Source organism: Columba livia, chromosome 2 (genome assembly GCF_036013475.1).
Source record: "Columba livia isolate bColLiv1 breed racing homer chromosome 2, bColLiv1.pat.W.v2, whole genome shotgun sequence".
NCBI classification, from domain to species: Eukaryota; Metazoa; Chordata; class Aves; order Columbiformes; family Columbidae; genus Columba; species Columba livia.
Window position 1 is genome coordinate 93,620,226 of NC_088603.1, and position 22,203 is coordinate 93,642,428.

General features: G+C 39.0%; 1 protein-coding gene across 10 annotated transcripts in view; it reads right to left on the bottom strand.

Annotated features, from left to right (window-relative positions):
• The window catches only part of EPB41L4B (erythrocyte membrane protein band 4.1 like 4B), a 186,624-nt gene that overhangs the window by 91,609 nt on the left and 72,812 nt on the right, over positions 1–22,203 (bottom strand). For 9 of the 10 annotated variants that reach the window (XM_065052831.1, XM_065052830.1, XM_065052829.1 and 6 more), the window contains 13 exons: positions 21,647–21,689; positions 19,276–19,354; positions 15,878–15,922; positions 15,025–15,077; positions 10,688–10,808; positions 9,994–10,081; positions 8,837–8,925; positions 8,452–8,521; positions 8,110–8,279; positions 7,897–8,006; positions 5,803–5,833; positions 5,281–5,314; positions 4,164–4,231 (listed from right to left, as the gene is read on the bottom strand). In XM_065052831.1, coding sequence (XP_064908903.1) covers positions 4,164–4,231; positions 5,281–5,314; positions 5,803–5,833; positions 7,897–8,006; positions 8,110–8,279; positions 8,452–8,521; positions 8,837–8,925; positions 9,994–10,081; positions 10,688–10,808; positions 15,025–15,077; positions 15,878–15,922; positions 19,276–19,354; positions 21,647–21,689 — 1,001 coding nt within the window. Of the gene's footprint in view, positions 1–90; positions 1,511–4,163; positions 4,232–5,280; positions 5,315–5,802; positions 5,834–7,896; positions 8,007–8,109; positions 8,280–8,451; positions 8,522–8,836; positions 8,926–9,993; positions 10,082–10,687; positions 10,809–15,024; positions 15,078–15,877; positions 15,923–19,275; positions 19,355–21,646; positions 21,690–22,203 lie in introns of those variants that run through there. The other variant, XM_065052839.1, reaches the window with a different exon arrangement.

The following is a 22,203-nucleotide window of genomic DNA, read 5'->3' on the forward strand; positions in this document are numbered from 1 at the left end:
GACTCCAGGGCAAAACAGGCACAAGGTGTACCATACCTACACACCCTCCCCCAAAAACTTTCAAAAATACACAATGCATCATAACCAGAATTAAGAAGATTGAAAATTTTTATTTTTACTTAGCACAAACAGAAAAGATCAAAACAAATATTAAAAGATAGCATTTGTAAACAAATATATTTCACAAAAAGTTATACACTATCAAATTTGCTCTGAAAAAATTCACGGTTATAGCTGTTTATAAATGTATATTTATCAAAATCAAGTTAAAAATGACTTCATTTTAAAAATATCGCAAATGAAGATCCATTCATTCCAACAACTTAGGAGAGACCACAGATCTAAGTCCTAATTAAAACAAATGCATGAATGAAGATGGCACTATGATTTCCAGTTTAAAAAAAATAAATGAACAAGTGATCAAAATATCAGCCAAGCCTATTCAAAGACCTAGGTTTGTAAAATATACATTCAACTTTGCAAATGTCTAACTTAAAAAAATAGAGCTATTTCACTAGATTGTCCTCATCTGGTAGTATACCGATCATGAGCTGTTTTTGAATCCACTCAGAGAAAAGTTATCAGTAGGTAGTTTTATGCGATTGTATAGTTCACTTCCATAATCACATTAAAAATAAGATGACAGCAGCACCCTGTTAGCAAGGATTCGTTTTTAACATTCTTGCCTTTATAGCAGCAGGTATGGTTTCAGGGGATGCTATCCGTATAATCAGTAAGTCAAAAAAGGAACACACAAACTCCATGAAGTTTACGATAGTGTTCTTTCCCTATACTTGTTTTTGAAGTTATGCAAGCACCTCTATTTTGCTGCAGAACACGAAAATTAAAAACAAATGACACCCGACCTATGACTAATTCAGTAGGCTCCCTTTGCTGGTGGTCCACAAGCCACTTTGATTGCCAATGTGAATTCTGTTTTTTCCTCCCTCCAATCTCCTATTTGCATGTCAACTAAAAAACAAAGGTTCATCTTCATCTATTAATTTGACTCAAAAGAAACAAGATAGTAAAAATAACTAAGGCACAAACGGCTGATCTTCAACAGCGGGCAGAGGGTCACAGGTTTGAAAGTAAATCCTCAGAAAGTAGAATGTAAATCCTCAGAAATATTTCTGGTCTTGGTGCACTGAAAATTCTTACCAGCTTTCACAAGAAGTTTTTCAAGATTTTTTACAAAGATATGGAAAACACTTTTCCCAAGAATGTCCACGAACACTAAACAAGGATGGACGTACATACAAAGACACACACTTTATGCACAGTACACATACTGCAGACAGACAAGGACCATGGAATGCAATGATCGTCTAAGATGGCAGGTGAAATGAAGATGACTGCTTTTCAGAGGGTCGTCATGAGTTTATCTTGGTACAGCATACTTTGGACTCCTCCTAAATTCTTCTGGTTCTGCTCCTGGATATAGCGTAAATTGCTGTCCTCTCCACTTGGGGGGGGTTTCCAATATGGCCTGTCATCATGATAGGGTGGCCTGTACCATTTGTACAGTTATTGGTTAGTGAGAGATGGAAGCAAACTTATGAGAGCTACACAGTAACATGAGTTCATACAGCAAGTGCTGAGCATGCATATGGTGTGAAGGACAGCTATCAGTCAGGAAAGGAAATGGTGGCAGACCTACAGGTCTGATGCAGAAGCCACTGAAGCAGCTGGGAATCTTTTGGCTGATTTCAAAAGCCTTTGAGTCAGAGCTCAGTCATGAAAAACCCCCTGAGTTTTCAAGTGTTGTAGACAAGTGTCCTGCATCAATGCTCCGAATCCCAGAGGGACGGTGGGGAGGGAGGAGCAGGCCATGGGCAAACTAAACGTGGACAACAAACAAGTAAAATAAATCAGATCATACAAAAAGTTGAGCTCATGAAAATGCATCCCTAAGGCCTGAAAAATTAAGAAAGCCAATCCTATCAAGAATGAAAATTACTCTTCTGTAAGTATTGCTGCTCCTTCAGCAGTGCTGCAGCTGATTACTCTGAAGCAGCCTGTAAGTTACGGTCACATTTTGTTGAGACGAACACCTAGAGCTTACAGTTAGTACAGGTATTTCTCGGTGACTACGTAGTGAAACTTGCAAAAGTACTAAGAGGAATTTTTTTTTCCTTATTTGTTCATTATTTCTTGCTGCTTGGAGATACTAACGTCAACCACTCCTACAGTATCTTCTGAACCACTGTAGGGAGGGGAATAAATAAATAAAAATTCTGAACACTATATAGGAAACCACAATACTCAAGATTCCTTATTACCAAACTGAAGCTGCACTTTTTATGTTGGTAATTTTTTTTATCCTAGCAGAAATATAGGCAGGTTTAGACTTGAATTTTTTTTTTAGATACTCTGAAGTTATAGAATGACAACTGTTAATTGGAATGAATTTTCTCAGATGACTGAACATTAAGTGAACAGCAAACAAATAATTTCACTGAAATGATTTACTAAGAAGACTGAGACTCAATCCCACGTATTATTTAATAAAAGATTAAAAAAAAGCCCACGTATATAACAGGTATTGCACAGGTAGTTTCATTTCAGCCCTTGGCCCATTCCAGACTTGTACGCCCAGCAGAAAGAATTTCATGCACCTGTGGTTTATCCAATCAGCCTATCCAAGATGTGAAACATTCAGCTCTTCCATTGCGACTGCTACCTGACTGGGACAAAAATTCTGAGCACCTTTTTCTACTGAACTTGCATGACTGAGCTTTTAAGTATGTTTTTAAGATTTACAAGCCTGGCTATAAAAAAAGCCACTGTTCATATTTCACTGACGTTAATGTTTGCCCAGGCAGCAGAGAGGCTGAAAGGGGAGGTTGTCTACATACATTACAATACATTATTGTGCTTATTTCAGTATCGCTCTGCTCCAGGGTGAACTATTTGACTATTTATTTAACATAAGTGAAGAAATCTTTAGAAAAATTTCAGCAAAACCTCAAATTATTTATAAAATCATTAACCTCTCTTGGCAACCACTTTTTTTGTAATGTGAAATTGTACATTTTAAATCATACACACACACGAATGGACTAGTAAACCCTAAAAAGAGGAAGAATCTTGAACATGAAGTACAGCCAAAGTTAATTACCCAATTTAAACAGTCGCTGTTTCTAGAGTAAGTTTAGTATCTGCTTTATGCTGCATGATAGGAATTTTGAGATGACAATAAGTATGTCTGCTTCTCTACCTAGTACATATTTCTTAGAACATATTTGCCTTTTTCCTGCATTCTCAGACCAATCTCAGCCTCATCTCCAGAGCCTGCCTATGCTAAGAATGCAGTCTACCTATTCTGATCTAAGAACATAAAAATGTGAGAATAATAGGAATGAAGATTAGGGTATTGGTATGTTTCAGACAAGACAGTAATTATTTGTCTAAAAAAATAAGTAACCTAAAAAAGGATACTTTATATTAAGATAAAATAGCAGCTGAGTTTTATTGCATGTACACGCATGGACACACATCCACCAGCAGGTGTGTGCCTCCACTGTGCATTCCACCATGCCAGTTCTAACTTGGACTGAACTTCTTCCAAAATTACTTTTCACTCAATTTCTCTCATTACTCGTTAAAAAAATACTATACAAGAAGACTGCACAATAGCACATACAGGTATATTTTTGTGGAACAGTTCTCAAAAACTCAATGTTATAACTTCACTAATGCTAATTACCTGTAAAGCAACTGATACACTGTTCTGTGTACATGTTATTTTTCCATAATCATTTCTACAAAATATGAAAAAGTGCTGCAATGCAAGAATCTGTTAACTCATAACTGTACCCTAAAATGAGTTTCTTCTTTGTCTTAAGAGATTAAATACTGATCAAATTGCAGTTAGTTTCATTGAAGCTACTGAGTGTCTTCCCCATCCAACACACTTTCTATGGATAACACACTGAAGTTGTATTTCAAATTCTGAATTAAAAGTCACCCGAAAAAAATTTTCACCTAGGAGATTAGGACATTCCAAATAGAAGTTACTTAATACTGCCTCTACATCACATGTTTCTAACTTATGTTTGCTTTTCATGCGCAGAACATCGCTCAATACATCCACCAAAGCTTCAAGCCAACAGATTAAGATAAAGAAAGAAGTAATCATCTTTTTCATGAAGACCGCTTACCTTACGTTCACAGGTGTATGTGGATGCCAGTGTGGCTGAGCAGGATGTATATTAGGATGATACTGTGGCTGCAAGTAAAAACATTGAAGGTAGTTAATGAAATAATATAAAAAATCCCTATTAACTTTTTGTTTTTCTGGGGCCACGAGGAATAAGCTCCCTGTGAGCCCTAGAAATCCCACTGTTTCAGATGTTCTCCCATGCCATTTAGCATATACATGCGACCTCTTGGTGAGGAACTTGCTTGTTGGGAAACACTGATGGGAAAATGCAAAGAAAATTGCTTTTCTGCTTGAGAGACAACCTGGCACATCTAGTGCTTCTCATAGAGAGCACATCAAAAGAATGTCAGCTTTAATCAAAGGTGTAGAGTGAGAAAGGTTACTATTATAATAGCAGTCTTCAGAAGGTCACCTGTCTTTGGTGACAGCATTTCTCTCTCATATCCATGTCATCTTGAGAAGAAACATGGAAACAAAATCACTACTGAGACTTTTAATAAAAACAAGTGTTAAGACTAAGTTTTCATGCGTGCATGCAGTTTGGATGAAAGCACAGATTGCTTTCTCAGTAGCACTAATTGCTAATATCACAGATGAAAACCAGGTAAGGCTTTTCCCTTAAGCGTATAAAGGAGCTTTTTCCTTTTATTAAAAACAAACAAAACCCTTCCACATTTGACCAGCAATGAACTCCTTAAGTGTTGTGATGGGGGAGATAATTGTAGCTTTGAACTTCTTGTCACAGATCATCCAATGTGAGATGCTGCTCTAGAAAAAAGCATTGCTCACAGAGCAGTCTCCTGGGGTCCATCATATTCACAGTCCCAAAGGCTTTAACCTGGGATGGGAAAGCCAGGGCAGGGGGGTGGCAAATGGAGCATATTCGGATTGCAGAGCACCCAAGATCACAGGGGAAGAAAGAGAGGAGTCCCTCCACTTTCCCCTTAACTCCTAGTGTGATGCTGCTTATTTCTGAAAGACCTCAGAGAACCTCACCTCAGAATAAGGAAAGGTAAGCAAAAAGCAAAACAGCTGTACTAATTGCAGAGAGCAAAAATATTTACTAATAAATAAGAAAATGGCAATATTCTCCTCAACAGCTATTATGCTCTTACCTGGAAGTTATGGACTTCAGGAGTAGTTTTAGCACTGAGGAAGAAAAAAAAAATAGTTTTATGGAACCAATGCATCTGTCACAATTACCTATAGCTTAGCATTCCACTCTTCAGGGAGGTATTACAGTGAAGTAAAATTCATATTCTTAAGGATATTGATATTTTATTTGAGATACACACCAGAGCAATCAGGGTGCAAGAAAGAGGGGGTGAATTATTTTCTTCATTTTACATTTATGAAACATGAACAAATAATATGTTAGCATAATAGCAATGAGCAGAAGGAAATATGCTTTACTTTAGTCTGATCTCAAACAAAAAGAGAAAAAAAAAATGGAAGCACTTGAAGTCTCATATGCAGTCCCCAAGAAGAATCTGGTACTGCATAATGAGAGATGCCAAAGCAATTCTCCCACACTTGAGAATTTTTGTCAACAAATCCTGATGCAGAAATGATCTTCAGAATCCCTTTTGCCTGACAAGAGCAATTGAGAGGTAGAGAGAACTTAGGCAGTCACTTACCACAACTGTGCTGCTTTCACAGGATTGTTTGCTTAAAAATAAAAAAACAAAAAAAACCCTTAAGATAGGTGAAAAAAACCTTAAGACATCTGAAATATCCATAATTTTGCAGCTACTGTGATTGGGATGTTACACTACAACTTAAGTGAATTCTTACACAGATGTATTTGTCCAAATGCATCACGATCACATGAGCAGCCCTGTGCTTTCTAGCATTCCTTTGTGAGTCCATAAACTATGAGACAGACATGAAACTCCCTGTTTCTGCAAGTCAAAGCCCATCAACGATGACAGCAGACAAGAGTATTCTTCCTGGATGGCACAAAATCAGGACTTCTGGCAGAGTGAGCTCTACACAACCAGAGCACTACTCTTCTCACCTTGCTGTAGCTACCATGTCAATACCTTGGAAATCAGAAGCTAACTCTCAAAGCAATTTTGCATCTTACAGAAACCAGAGTATTCCTGAAGTTGGTAATGGTCTGTATGTTACTACAGTGAATGATGGTGGCCAAAAATCCCATCAGCTGGGAATACAGCAAGGTTCTGAGCAACCCTGAGCAACAAGGTCTTGGCTTGTGCTTTGGACAGGCTGGAAAGAACAGTGAAGAAGGCAGTTGAATAACTGGGATCTATAATTTATTTTTCCTGACAAACAGTGCATTTTTCAAGAGCACTGAAAAATATGCTGAGTGATACAGCTGAAAATCCAAGTCTCTGCTGAATGCAGAAAGTGGATGACAAGCTTAATGAGACACCGTAGAAGTCTCAAAGAGACTGAGCTAGGACAGAATCCAATGCTTGTAGGCTACAACAAGGTATAGGTCTTAATGGCCAAGAGATGCATGAAAGACAATAATCTAAAGGGAGTTTTTGCATTAACTTAACAAATATGCTGTTGAATTCCCTGGAGGGAGATCATCTGGGTATGATAGCAGTTCTGCCTGGCTGCCACGCACAGAGAACCAAACCAAGCATAAGTCACACTCTCTTCTCCCCCCATCTCATAGACGTAAGTACAGAAGTGCTGAGACATAAGGTATAACCTGCAGGTCTGACAGATCCTGTTACTGTAAAAATAAAATTAAAATAATCTATTCTTCCACTCACAAAATCATCCCCACTTACCATATATTATAATTGACTCTCATATCACATAACAGTGTCTTACAAATTTAAGTAATTTGCATTTCCATAAAAACTGACATGTACTAAGGAAAGGGGTGGGGGGAGTGTTACAGCCTCTAGAAAGCACGAATGCTTGCTACTGTTTTCCCTCCATTGCACATGAGAAATAAAAGTGTGTCTGTAATACCACAAGAAGTTTTCATGGAACTGAGGTTTTTATTCTAGGAATGCAAAGGGGTGCAAAGACATCCTAAGGGAATGATAGCTCACCCTGCTCTACACAGCAACTACACGTCCAGCCTCAAGTAATAGAGAATTTAGTGGGGGTTGTCTTGCAGTGTTACTTACTAGGCTTTTCTTCAAGGAATAAAAAACTTAGCTTAAGTCTTGAAGGACAAATGACAAAACCACAAGGGAAATCAATTCCTTGTCATTCCATTCAAATTCAGCACATTTCAACTCCCAGAGAAAGCTGGTTAAGGTCAGAGTCTGGATAGATGAATAACACACTATTATAGTGAGCAAAGCAGCAGTAACTGTATAATGAGACTGCTCAATAACCCTAAAACTGTCTGGCTAGATAAGAAAGTCAGCAAGGCTTTTGGACACTGTCACACCTACATGGAAAATGCACGTTTTCAAAGAAAATACTACATGCTTTTCCTCAGTGAGTTTGATACAACTTTTCTTCCCTCCTCAACTGAGCACCAAAAGAACCCATTGGTACCTCCTTTCCACAGATGCAGAAGGAACAATTAAGTGTAGACAGAGATTAAAAACGGTAGAAATTAACAACAGACTCTGGCTTTGGAGAAAAATCGTCACATATATTCTGACTTTTTAGGTGGTCTCACATGTTTTTCTTTTTATACTGTGGTACAGATTTTATGGTTGTAATAAGACATTTGTATGAGGTAACAGGACACCTGCATGACCGGTTCAGTAAACACGTGTACAAACACTTACCCTTAAAAGTTGAATGCCTTCGAGAAGGATATCGCTTGCTGGGTCTTCTTTCAAATGTACTAGTTCTGCGTAACCTTGTCCCATGTGTTGCCTGATACTCTGTCCGTCCACTTAAAATACAGAAATAAACGAAGTTAACTACTACCTTTTGCTGGATGCTGTACTTGCCCCTTTGCATAAACACAAATATATTGCTATTACTTCGCTAAATACCTGAATCTGAAGCGTGATCCCAGCCTTATGAAGTCGGATCTACTAGATTTACTATTTGCTGGGGCTCGCAATCTGAAGAAAGCATGGTGCTCCACCGCGCACTTCCACAAATGTTTGCACGTTTTGGCACTGTCTAACCGGAAAACAAATGTGTGCTCTTGCTCTCTGCCCTAAATGCAGAAACAAAAGCTTTGGAAGTTGGCATGCAAGATATTAGTTACTGTCCTTGGCAGGAGAAATACAGCCTGGGCCAACAGTGTGCTGAGCCTCCTATGTGTTCTTACCAGCCTGAGCACACACCACACTTTGTTGGATCAGGCTCAAGTAAGGGAAGAAAGTTACCTGTTCATCATCTTCTACAACCACAAGTGTTAGCTTGCTCTTTTTAAAGTCCATTTTTGTGATTTTAGGCCTAAACACAAGAAGTGAAAAGAAAATTAAGGGAAAAATAATATTTTGTAATCTAAGAGAATCCTCCAAAATGTATGAGTGATCTGCAACACTGAAGCACTTCAGGAATCATAATAAAAGTAAGATTTCCTGGAAATGTGACTATTCTCCAACAAATATTTCACATTCGAGTGGTACTTCTAACCATGCTAATTTACCTCCAGATTTAACCTTGTAGATTCAATCTACAGGACAAAATGTAATTAAGACCCCATTATGTAAAGGAGGAAGATTTCATCATTTTAACAGAAAGACATATAATGCAAAAACATATTACCAAAAGAATAAGCCTATTTTGTTGGCTCCTTCAAAGATCAATATGCCTGTTGGCGTCAGTCCAAGAGCATATTCACAACCATCTCTTCCCTGCAAGCAAGCACAGAATCAAATAATCAATGTGCCATTATGAGTGTGTAAGACTTACAGTACAGTAGTACATCAAAATCCATGGGTTTTAAACTAAACAATAAGGTTTGCATGTTTTTTAACATAACAGAGCAGAATATGCGTCTGTATTGGGTACAAACTGGCAGGTTTTGGCAAAAGGAGAGTGTAGTGTGCCCTGTGTGGGAGGAGGCCGTGTGCTGTCTCAGATGGCTCTGATGCCCAAGGAATGGCCCTGCACCAACACTGCAGCCAGGGAAGCCCACACTTTGGCTCATATGTGTTCCAGAGCAAGCAGGAGCTGCCAGGAGAAGGAGATGCAGAAGGAGAAATTCGAGGGACATGGGTAAAAGGCATGTGGAAAGGGACACTGTGGGGATGTGGCTGGAGACGTATGCTTGGGAGAAGCCTCTCCCTGCAGGAAGAGGTTCTTCTGAGGGACCATGACCCAGGGGCAACTCATGCCACTACAGAGACACCTCTTGAGGGACTGACCCACGCCATTACAGGGACAACCCTGAGGGGTCACGGCCTGTGGGTACCTCACACCAGGACAGGGACAGCCCTGAGGGACTGTAGCCTGCAGAGAACCTGTACCAGGGCAGAAATGGCCCTGGGGGACAGTAGCTCATGGGTGACCCATGCAGCAGCAGAGGAGCAGTAAGAAGCACTGGCTAGCTGAGGAAAACAAGTGAGAAGCTGGATGTGGCACAAGGAAACTGTTGTGCAGATGACTGCAGCCTTGTTGGCTGCCTTGGGAGGGACTGAGTGTAACCCACAGAGAAAACAGGGGGAGTTGACACTAGGAGGAAGGGAGGAGAGGTGTTGGACCGAAGTTGAGCTGGGGAAGGGGGAGGAAAGGTGTTTGTGTCTTTCTTCTACTGTCTTCTTTTTTTTTTGTCAGTACTCGAATCATTAATTAAACATTTATGTTAACTGGCAGCCAGTTGAATTAAGGGAAAGTCCCTAAGTCGTGTTTGGCCTGAGGCAGCATCTCCATTCAATGTTCTGACCCCACATTCATAAAATAAAGTTTAACATGGATCTTACCTTAACTACATGCATATCTACACCATACATTTCTAGCCATTTAGCTTTGTTCAAGTAACACAATTCGGCCTGTGCCGGGCTCTTCCCCCTAAGAACATAAAAATTATTTAAACTTTATGGTAGGAAATTTGTTTTAAAATTCGTTCCCCTAATTGTTTTCTTTGGGCCCTCAGTCTTAATGACACTAATGTACATCACACTTAGCTTATGCTTTTACTCTGTTCCCTCCAAATGAAAACATATCAGAGGGACAAAAATCGAAAAAGGTCTAAAATTGCCAATGAGGACTGCAAGTTCAGGTAAGACAACACCACCAAAATGTACCATATTCATTAACAAATGACAGAAAAATCTATTTGCTACTAGCTCAAACACAAAACTTTACATGTGCATGCATGAAAGAGAGAAAAAGAATTGTCTCCAATTCAAACAGAAAAAAGATCAGACTGCTTAAACTGTTATGAAATCACCCAAAGAAAAACAAAAAAAAAGCTCACCCTAACAATCTTTCCTAAATCACCACTTCCCACTTCTAAGGAGGGAGATAGTTCAAGGTCTGTCTAGAATTCTTCTCAATTGAAAAACATAATCGCCATTTTACGTTTGCTGAAGGGGTTCTTGTGGACACATTTGACTTTGGAAGAAAAGAAAACCTCCTGTTGCTAGAAACACCACTCCAACACAGGTAACTTACCTGCACTCTTTCCATTTCTGAAAAATGTCAAATTCCATTGCTTCGGTCTGGTTTGGTGCAAACCTGAACTCAGACACGAGTTCTGGTGTGTGCTCTGGGTGCTCACACTCTCCCAGCTCAGCTGCAATCAATCAGTGGAAAACTTAAAATAATGAAGATCATGGGTTGACCAGAAACATTTAATTCCATAATCTCCACAAAGACAATGATAGTTTACAAGTTTCTAAGTATGCTGTAGATGAATATACTTGTGCTGATGTTGTAAGTTAAAAAAAGCCCCACAAACTCAAACGAGATGGTACAGCAAAAGTCAGACAAATCCATTTGCAAGAGCAGTGTGAGGTTATGGTACAGAATTCTGACACTGAAGAATGTTATAACTAAACCAGCTTAACTGAAGCCACTTCTCTGGATTCTAAAGTATTTAAAGGACATGAAGTTTCTAATTAAAAAAAAAAAAATCAATGCACTACAATTTCAGAAGAGGTTACTTCAAAACTTCCTCCCATGGCAATGAGGTCATACTTTTCATTTCAAAACACTTCCCACTCTATTGCATGCTTTGTTACAATACTATTCATGTCAAAACATGAAGATAATACCTGGTCTCAAGAAACCACTGATAAAGTTTGTTTGTTTTTAAAGCACAGGGCTGGTGTAATATTCAGATTAAGTAAGTTTTAAGGAAAGAAATGCTGAAGCGTTAACACAATTGGGGTGTCATTTTCTACTTATTTCCTTAGGGCCTGATATCTTCTTTCCTAGGAGAAGAACACTTTCAAACTCTACTGAGCTCAACAGGAGATGCAAGTGCTGAGCATCTCGTTGCCTTACACCCTTAACTGTCCTGTGCCTGCAACACGCTTTTCTCCTGGAACCTCTGAACTACATGAAGAGGCTGCAATGTCACTGCTGTGGGGCTGTGAGACAAACTGAGTAGCAAATACACTGTTCAGCAATACCACCTGTTACCTAACACATGATGCGATTCCAAACCAGGTCAGTTGGTGTTTCTCGACTACTACTATTACTACTACTACTACCGAAAACCCCTCCCAAAACCAAAGCCAACCAAAAAAAACACACCCCAAAAACCAAAAACACACCGACGGAAATTAAATCCCTTGAAGAAAAGAGTTTTATTGCTTCAGGGCACATAACAGTTGGAAAAATTCAGTTCACTCTCAGTCTTCAAAAATAGGAAGTTACACTCAAAATGTAATCTGTTGACTGATATACCTACTAGGTGGTTTTGAGCACTTGAGCTTGCTCAGACATACAGCATTCCTGAGGTTATTAAACAGACTGAGTTCACAGTTGTTCATTTCTAACTATGGCCTCAGACACATTTTTTCTCTTCACCAATAATCTTCCATGGTGAGTTACATTATTCCTATCTATATGTCTTTTTCTTTAACAGAGATATCTTAGCTCTACTGTTGCTTCATCTAAGTTGGAAGCCTATTTAACACAGATGTTGTGAAGAATTACTGGCAGTCCAGTCTTCAGTATATAAGGGGGAGTAACAACAAACACATTAGCAATGAGGACTTCAGGAAAAAAATTAAGAAAGCGAAATCTGATGTGTTGACAACCATCTAGGAAAAACACAGGAGATTCCTCTACTAGTTAACTGAGAGAGAAGATGGGGAATGAAGGCTGTGCTGTAAAAAGCACATGTAAGGATGAGAAGATTTACAAGCATGTAGGACACAAGATACACCGAGAAGCTAGGGCAGAAATATAGGTACAAGAAAAATACCACTCGCAAGAGCTGCACTCTCTATTTTTCCACTCTGAGGCAAACGAACCATGTCATCATTTTGATCTCTAAGAAATAGGTCTTGAGAGTAAGAGCCAGTCAGAGCCTCATCGGTTCCTTGCACAGGGGCGGGAAGAGGCGGGAAGTGCGGGCTTTGTACGAGGATTCCCTCACTAGTGTCTTTCTGGTGGAATTACTATCCCTGAATGGCTCAGCAGCACTAATATTTTCAACACAAAGGCACAGCAGGGGATTCATCTTTTTATCTGCAGTTTTATGGTAAAGTATCATGCTTTGGTATGCCCCTCCTCCGGTCTCTTTTGGTTTTGTTTTTTTTTGGTGAGTGGGTGTTACAGAACATATTTATATACATTATTTGTGTTGTTTAATAAATAACTGCATAAACTGGGGGACATTTTTAAAGGAGGTTTCCTGGACATTTTTGAAAACTGCAAAAAAACATGTTTATCTGCAAATATATTGTTGATTCTTTTACACAGAAGGAAAAAAAGAAGTTTGCACTATCCCATGAAGGGGTCTTATGGTTAGAATTGAAAACTGGAGATCTGAGAATAAGTTTTCCTTTTCAGGTTAATTAGTAGTTTCAAAAGTATACCTGGTTAAATAGAAAAGCCATGCAAGGCTCATGAAGTAGTCAAAACCCAATTCTAGCAGTTACAGTCTTTCTGTAGATCAACCCTAAGTGAAGCACGTGATTATGTATCTCCTTCACAAGTTACCCCACACTGCAGATCAATGTTATTCGCTACAGAAGCTCCTTCATGGGACTGGCAAGAAACCAGCCATTTATGTTTGGAAGATGACTCACACAAAACGCCAGCCTTGGAAACTGTTGCTTGAAAGAAAGAGAGAGCTACTGTAACAGAACAACTTCCTTGATAAAGAAAATGAATGAAGTTTAAAGCTGTCCTGTGAAAAGGCCTTTCAGAGGGTTACAGCATCAATTCCTAAATAGCCTTTTATAACTTATTCCTCACTCTTAGGAAACCAACACTAAGGAGTAAGATTGAATTTCACAGACAACATGATCCCTACTGAGGAGGCGATAATAATTTGACATTTCTTTAAACTCTTCTGGTTAATGAAAAGCTTCCAATGCCAATGTAATAAATGTTATATTAAATGTGATATTAAAGCATGTGACAGCAGAGAAAATTAATTAGTTGCAATAACATAATAATTTTGGAGAAAATGATTGTGATGATGTCAAAATTGTGGCAAACTGAAACTGAAAAAAGACAGGAGAAAAGTATAAAAATTCTACCACAATCTAAGTAGGTTTCCAAAGACAGTGTCAAGAAGTGCTAGTTTTGGCACCTGGCTGGAGACATTATAAACATGATGGATGGCTATTGTGTTACATTTACATTCACAGGTGCCTGTTACTATCCAAAATGTTGAGGCATCAACCTATTATCCTTTGCTTGGTTCTCTTTGTTTAGACCAGAGGTCAGGGTACTGCAGTTTTTGTCTGTGAAAATTGAAGTAATGAATCAAATATGGGCTCCAGATTCTCTCCATCTCAAGAAGACAAATGGAGTTTGCCTCCAGCAGTTCTTTGCACACCTAAAAATCTGAGCTGTGCTAGACTGGTGCAGATGGAAACTGAAATAACTCACTGCCTTAAGATTTACACTTGTTGCTGTTTGGAACTGAAATCCCAGTTTTGACTGTCAAGTCCATCTAGAATCACTGAGTTATCTCCATTCCCGTACTAAGAGACTCTTCCTAAGCACTTCATGTGCCATTGCCAACCACCAGCAGAACAGGAAGATTATTTTTCATTTCGACTCATTTTACTGCTAATATGCTTAGAATGTTCCAGATCACTGCACCTTCTTTTAGAAAAGAATTAACGTGATTTGAGATTCATTACACAAGTTTCCTTCCCATCTGCAAACCAAATTGCCCGAAACAGAATAAAATATTTGTATTAATGTGTTTTCAGCAATAAAAAAACCCCAACTTTTTCCTACAACAAACTAATGAAACCTAGTGTCCTGGATATTTTCTATCTTGTAACCCCTGCTTCTGACCCAGAAGTAATCTTAGCTCTTACCTTTCCATGTGATTCTCTTCTCTCCAGTACCTGCCATCCTGTCCCTCCCGCCCTGTAAGCATCTCCCATTTCACACAAAGCAGAGGTTTGCTCTCCTGAGCACGGGCCCATCAGCCACTCCACCCACAGGGACCTGCCTGCCCTAAACCCTGCGCAGAAGGGCAGCTTTTCAAGCTCAGAAGGTAACACTGCGCACACCCCACAGCTTCTCCCTCAGTGAGGAACTGTTTGGGCTCTTTCTTTCTTGGTCAACCCCTGGTTTCCTTGAAACCTTTGTCCATCTGAGCCTTTGAGGGTCCTTCCCCTTCGCTAATGTAGTTCAGAAGTTCTGAATGGAGGGAAGGCGGGAAAGTGATCTCCCTATAATTCTTCTCAGGTAAACAAATGCCATTTATAAATGATCAGTGAGAAATCATTAGTATCAAAGAGTGAAAAGAAACTAGTTGGTAAGTTTTTTAATACATTAGGACAAACAACTTTCAAAAGATTGCATACCTTGGAGACACAGAGCTGCCAGTTCAACAGCAGTTTCATACGGACATTTCAGTCTTAAAAAAAAAAAAAAAAAACACACGCTATAAAAATCACATCTTTTTTCTCAGTGAGTTCTGCTTGCAATAAAGTGAAAAAATGTTATGATATATGAAATGGAAAAGTTAATTTCCACAAGCTAGTAATGATACAAAACATCTGCAATTATTTTTTACTTGCATATGATTATTTCCTAATTCAGTACATTCTTATTAGCACTAAACACATATGATACACTCCACCATAAAGCAAGCCTGAACGAATAGGGACAACAGTAAATCCACTAAGATGCCACTTTTGCACTAACACTATATTTTAGAACATGTACTTTTGAGATTTTTGTAATTAAAAGAAAAATAGAGCAGGTGTGAATTTACTGGCCAGGGTGAGACTATGAACATACAAGATATTCTTGCAAAGTTGACCTCTACAGAAAGTGTTGGACTTCATCAACTTTTTCTCCTCTAATTTACCTACCATACTGAAAAATACGGCAGGCAAGCCCATGTTGCATTTTCAAGCCACAAAAATCAGGACAGTCCTTGTTTTCCTTATACATTTCCATCACCTGATCAATCCATCAAAGGTCTTTACCCATTCTATTTGTGAATAATGCAGTCACGATGCACACAAAGCCATATATCTCTCTATTCTAAAGGAAAAAAATGCACGTGGAACTGTAAACCGTGTTCGCAATCTGCACAAATACCATAAAGAATTAAAACAATTACATACTTAAAGTAAAATTTTAAATCGCTAAGAGATTAACTATTCTAAATACTTTAAATTACAGCTGCAAGAGCAAAGAGGTACTTACTTCCCTGAAAGAATGTCTTGCCGGAGCTGTAATACAAACAGGTACCTGACAAATAAAAATTCAGAAAGTCAAAAGTATACATAATGTCATACATCTAGCCCCAACAGCTGGAAAAATATTCCAATCCATTTCACAACATTTTCATTAATTTGCTCTAACAAAAATAAAAGGGTCTTTGTGACCACCGAGATTCATCCTGCAACCTTTGAAGTTCCCATAGCTTTCACTAAAATCAAAAGAAGAGAGTATTTTTCACCTACTGGCCTTGCTGTTTAGGGCTGTGCTCTACTCTGAGCACACACCACAGCAACCTAAATGTTACTGACACTTCAAAGTTCTTTTGAGCTGGGTCTTGCCCAATTAAAGCAAGAACTGAGCTATAGGATCTAAATACGAAACGCAGATAAAGGCATGAAGACTTCAGGGCTGCCTTCTCAAACAGAAATACAGAACATGGAAAAAGTCCAAACTGGGCAAAAGGTCAGGCTGAATTTTCACTTAAAATAGCAGAAAGGTTCTGAATAAGAGAAACCCAAATTCCATGGAGCTCACACATTTATGTAGGAGGCCAAGTGGAATCTACAGCCTTCAAACTGCAGTAGTATTTTAAGCTCTTGCTAATCTCCAGCTTTAGGCATGCTTCATGTTTCATAGCCACTCAGATTTGGGGTTTGGGGCATGCAGGAGTGCCCCAGGCCACACAAGAGCTCGGTACAGGAACCAATGGCACAGGCAGGCTCTGCACTGCTCTGGACACTGTGGGGTGAGACTTGAAATAATGAGAAAAGAAAGCACGAGGGACAAGTGAGAGTCAGCCCAGTAAACGCAAACGTAAGCTACTCCTATCTTTAAAATGGATGCTAGAAAGACAAAGTGTTTTGTACCACAGAGGAAAAGCTGTGAGCATGGTAAAAGACAAACAGTTGGGATCAGACAGGAAAACAAATGAAGATTAAAAAGACTTCTCATGATACACTAAAGCCGAATCAGATTTATCCACATTAGCTCTGTCACATCTCTGATTCACATACTTGGCTAATAATACCTGCCAATCAAACCTGGGTATTTGCGTGCATAGATTAAGGTAGACAAGTATATTTCCTGTTCTTATTGTCTTCTCCTGATGATTCACAATCCCATGAACTCTTCTAAATTTGCAAGAAAAATCTGGGCAGTGTTTCTCTCGGTGCCAGCTGGCCTGTGCAGCACTGCAGCTCTGCTTGGGTTGGTATGACTTACTCTTGCTCCTTTTCTGCATGCAGGCTAAGCATCAGCAGCTCAACTGTTGATACTTCAAATCAGCAAAATACCTTAGAAAATTCTCCACAACACACAGGTACAGACACATCCCTCTGTTGTTTTTCTAACTAAACTTACTAATCAGGTCTCACAAAAGTGACAGAATGTGTCTTCCAAAATGCACTGGATTTCAATGGTATTTATAAACTGGAAAAAGACTAGTGGGTAAAGGGTTTCAACACTTCCCCATTACTGTGCTAATTATGAGAATATGATGTTTACAGCTTCTCTAAAAACTGAAGTCTACTAGAAAACAAGTCTCCAGAAGGAAATCTGAACACCTCCATGGAACAGGCCAGTACATGGTTACTGTCAATGATAATTTTTCTTCCTCATTTTACGTCCATTCCATTTCCACTTGGAATAATTCTGAGTATATAGCTGTTAATCTTCACTTTTTACTCAACATGCTACATGGAAAATGTGATCCGCTCAGCATAAAGGTTCTTAAAAAACCCATCAATATTCAGAATTTCTTTCTCCAACAAAAAAAGAAAAATGCAACTATGTCTTCACTGTAAAATCAATTTCCGGCTGATTTAAATTTTCCTTCCATAATTTCACAATGGTTTTCTGTCAAGCTTATAATTTAAAAAAATTCTTCGTAACACTGAAAATTAGCTGACTAAAGTGTTTTTCTAATTAAGATAGCCTTCTGAAATGTCACCTTTCAGCAATAATTAGATCACTTTCAGAGGAAATGTCTTACTTGATCACAGCGATGATCACATAGCTCAGAAACATACATCTCACAGAGACTAGGATCATATGCTTCAGAGGATTAAGCAAGAAATCTTGAGGTAGACAGTAATGGAATAATTTGACCACAGGGGAAATGCAATACTTGTCAGACATGAACCCTGATATATGAAGACTTACATCAATTTTATGTATATGTATACTATTCCTACTAATTTAACTGCATTTTCTCATTAGAAATGCCCCCCAATCATCCAGCGTTTTGGACTCTCTGAGATTTAATACTCTATTACATAAGTGGCAGGGAATTCTACGTGTTAATTATACATTGTATAGGAATATGCCCTTTTGTTGAATTAACAACGGCTGCGCTAAATTGGTATTAAAACCTCCACATTAGTTTCATATGGTGGTGACAATTAGCTCTTTGATCTTATCTCAGGCAGTTAAAAAATATAAACGGTCAACACAGCAGATAGGAGACAGTAAACATATGCCTGCAGGCATAAGGTTGAGGTAAACATCACATGCACCTGAACTACAACAACCAACAATCTTTAAACACCTTAGGCTGACTGCCAAGCAAATGAGAAGACACAGAAAGTGCCCTACGGTGAGAAACAGAACAACAACAAAAAAGATAAAATAACATTAAGACAGATGATTACTATACAAAGAAGACACAAAGTTGGCAGATACAAAATTTATGTAAACCCTTTTCCTCCAGCTGCTCCTTTCCTAATTTTCAGAATATTCTCTAGATCAGACCAGGGTGCTAAGAACTCAGAAAGGTAGAGTGCTCACAACCCAGAAAATACCCCAACAGACCAAAACACGACCTCCAAGTATTCTAAGGTGGCTTTATACAATGCAGCCTTTACACCTTCTGCACCACAGAGAACTCGTGGGGAAACGAAGAGATTCAGTCAACCATTTGTTAACCAAGAACTCCAGCTGTCTATTCCCACAATTCTGTGGCTTTTGTACCATTTTTAAATTATCCCCAAGTCTCAGAGCAAGGAGACAAAGCAGAGCACTGGCATTTTAGTAGGACTCAATGGAAAACCTTCTCAGATGTATGGCAGGCGTCACTGGTGTAAAGAACAGCTGTTTCCTGATTGCAGCTCTCCCTACCCAACACTGCCTTTCTTTGCTGACTTCAAATCACCAGAACACAGCATCTCCTACAGACTAAAACACTTGGAGAGGCCCATGAGTGCTTTTTGGCAGCAAATAAAAAAGATGAAGTTTCTCTGACAGCAGAAAAACACCTAAGAAGTCATAAAAAATGACCACCCTTAGTAAGAAAGCTCAAATCAACTGTTTATGGTACCCTATGTACCTCAGATGTCTCATTTACCCCTCTGTCAGTCACCCAGTTAACCATGCACGGTTCCTACCTTGTAAACTCCTCATGAAGGTTGTTCGGTTCTGATGAATAGTACTTAATTCGAAAATGCAACGTGTACGGAGGTCCAACTGTATATGCAGAGATTTTAAATGGGGAAAAAAAAAGTTTACAGTAGTTGTGGTTCTGTTAAGAACAACACCCACCACCCCCCAAGCAAAGAAACCCAAAACTAAGTATACTAAGTATGTTTTTCAAATTCTTCAAAGTGGTAAATATTTGATGTCTTTTAACGTAAAAAAGGCATGCAATAAAAAAACCATGATAACCATCCATTATGATACTCTAAAAAATAGATTAACCAAGCAACAGCCCATTCGGCAAACACATTTTTGTTCAAAGAGGTGTGCCCTGTCACACACTGTGAATGACAGCAAGTCCCAGGTTCACTGCCTGTTTCTGGGGCCAGGGGGAGATGGAAGGGAGAGGGTGATGCTTCTTGTTACCAGGCAACTCCAAAAAAGAAAAAACCCACCCAAAAGATCAGATTTCGATTGATACACATGAATGAGAAAAGGTAAGATAAATAAGGTGAAAAGTGCTGGAGTAGACTCTGGAAGATACCCATGAACACAGAAAGCTAACAAATTCCATGAAGTGGAGTTGCAAGAATTGTTGTTTTCTAATGTCAGAAGGTGAACACTAGATCTGACTTTCTATGTAACACAGATAATAAAATGTTACCCAGCTACCATGATACTCTGACCAACGCATCCTTATCTGCCTGAGTCTCACCTTCCAGACCAACAGCCTGCTGATATATAAAGTGCTGGAAAAAATGACACTTTGTCACACTTTTCTAAGGTCTTCAGTAAGACCGCATCAACACAGTATATGTCCACTAATGATCCATTCTGCTAAATGATGTGCAGCCAAAACTCCAATAATCAGAGTTGTGACTGTTTCCAAGGAGAGCTCCTAGAAGACAGGCTGTGGTACCCTAGGCCAGCAGTTTGGCACCACAGGTAAGGTCTGCATCAGTGAGATGACAACTTTTACTTGCCCACTGCTGGGGAAAAAAGAGCAGTGAGCAACATCTACCAGGGAAGAGGAACTCTTCTCAAGGCACCTGCCCAAGGCAAAGTAAAGACAAGTATCATGTTGGGAGACAGACCTTTACAACACTCAAACTGCTTCCCTCTTCAGCATTTCTCAGGGCAGGGCTTGGCCAACTTCTTCTCCCTGCTCGCTGCAGGGTGGGTGGACTAGATGACTTAGAAAGGTTCCTTCCAATCCAAACTATTCTATGATTCTTTTCAAAACAGGTCCTTGACAGATTAAACACAGACAAAACAGTGCAACTAAACTGGCTGAGGGTGTTACAGAACCACTGGCTTTCCACATTTTAAGACAGATCAAGGAAAGGACAAAGCTATCCCAGAAAGTACACCTGCAAATCCCTTAGTGACATGAGGTAAAGCAGTCTACAATGTGATGAAAAGGTGGGAGAAAGTCAACATCAAAACCTCACCCATAGCAGATATCTTTACCATGTATTCCAGCAGACTGACACCCACACACCAAGGGTTGAAAGCAAACTGTCCTGAAGGCCTTTGAAGAACAACTCCCGCATCAGTCACAAAAATTTTCTAGATATTTCGATACTTATGAGAAAGGCAAAGCACAACTGAAGCAATCAAGATCCATCTCTGTGAGGTCCTGCAAGAGGGTCAACAACTTCCTTGCAAAATTCTGTATTTTAATCCCAAACAAGTGAAATTATCAGCTGGCCTATGGCTGTTACCAACAGCAGTATATTAACAAAACATAGTGCTGATGCTGTACTGTACCCGAACCTGCAACCAGATTATTAGAGATCCAGGAGTAACTTGCCACCTTAGCCAATTTCCACAAAAAACCCCCAAAAACTCCCTGTGACGAAAGAGTAGATAATTCTGCTAATTTTATTTATTATATATATAAAAAAAAAAATACACACACACACACACAAATCCAAGAGGGTAACCACTACAGAATGAAATATACTCCATTTATTCTTGGGAAAAAAAAAATAGAACAAACCCACAAAATCTGTTATGGGTAAGACAACGTGACAGAAACTGCAATCTGTGTCCAGGCAACCTGATTTCTCAGATCAGACTGAAATCACCTGGCAACCTACTCTGCCTCAGATAAACAGCACATGTTTAATGAGGGCTACTGAAGGCTGATCTATTACTTGTAAGTGCTCTTGCATTTAGATATAATACAGTCAGCCAATTAGTCATTAGATAAAAGCTATTTTTAAAGAAATATTTATTCCATTAAAGGCCATATTTAAACATTCACAATCACGTTCAAATAATCCACATTCAAATTCTTAAGGAAGTAACCAAATAAACAGGCAGAGACATGGTACTTACTTTTTATTTGCTTCTTAATGAATTTTGAATGGTCCAGCCAATGCTAAAAAAAGAAAATCCATGTTTAAAAGCAGTTCCATTTCAAGATTTTGTTGACACAATAAACTAATTACAGTAAAGTTTAACAGATAAAAATCTCTTAAAAGGTAATACTGGAATTTATTTGCTAAACTTCTACACACTCGTGAAAGCGTTTATTTGCCCATTTACCAACTTAACATTTTTCAATGGGGAAAGCTTGACCTTTGAATGCGTCATTACTGCTACGGGACTTTCACTGTTCCAGAGAGGAAATCTGAATTCCAAAGCCACAAACCAGTGGTGTGTAAGGAAAATACCCTTTCGTCACTAGGTTTAACTGTTACCCAAGTGTTCCTGAGGACAGCAGGCCAAACCTCCGGCTTTCAGTCTCCTTTAATCTCCCCTGTTTGACAGAGACCCTCTAGATCAGGGGTGTCAAACTCATTTTCACCGGGGAGTAGTTACATTTATACAGTCCTAAAATTACATTCAGCCCTTTCAAGGCAACTGTGAGGCTGATGTGACCCCTGGTGAAA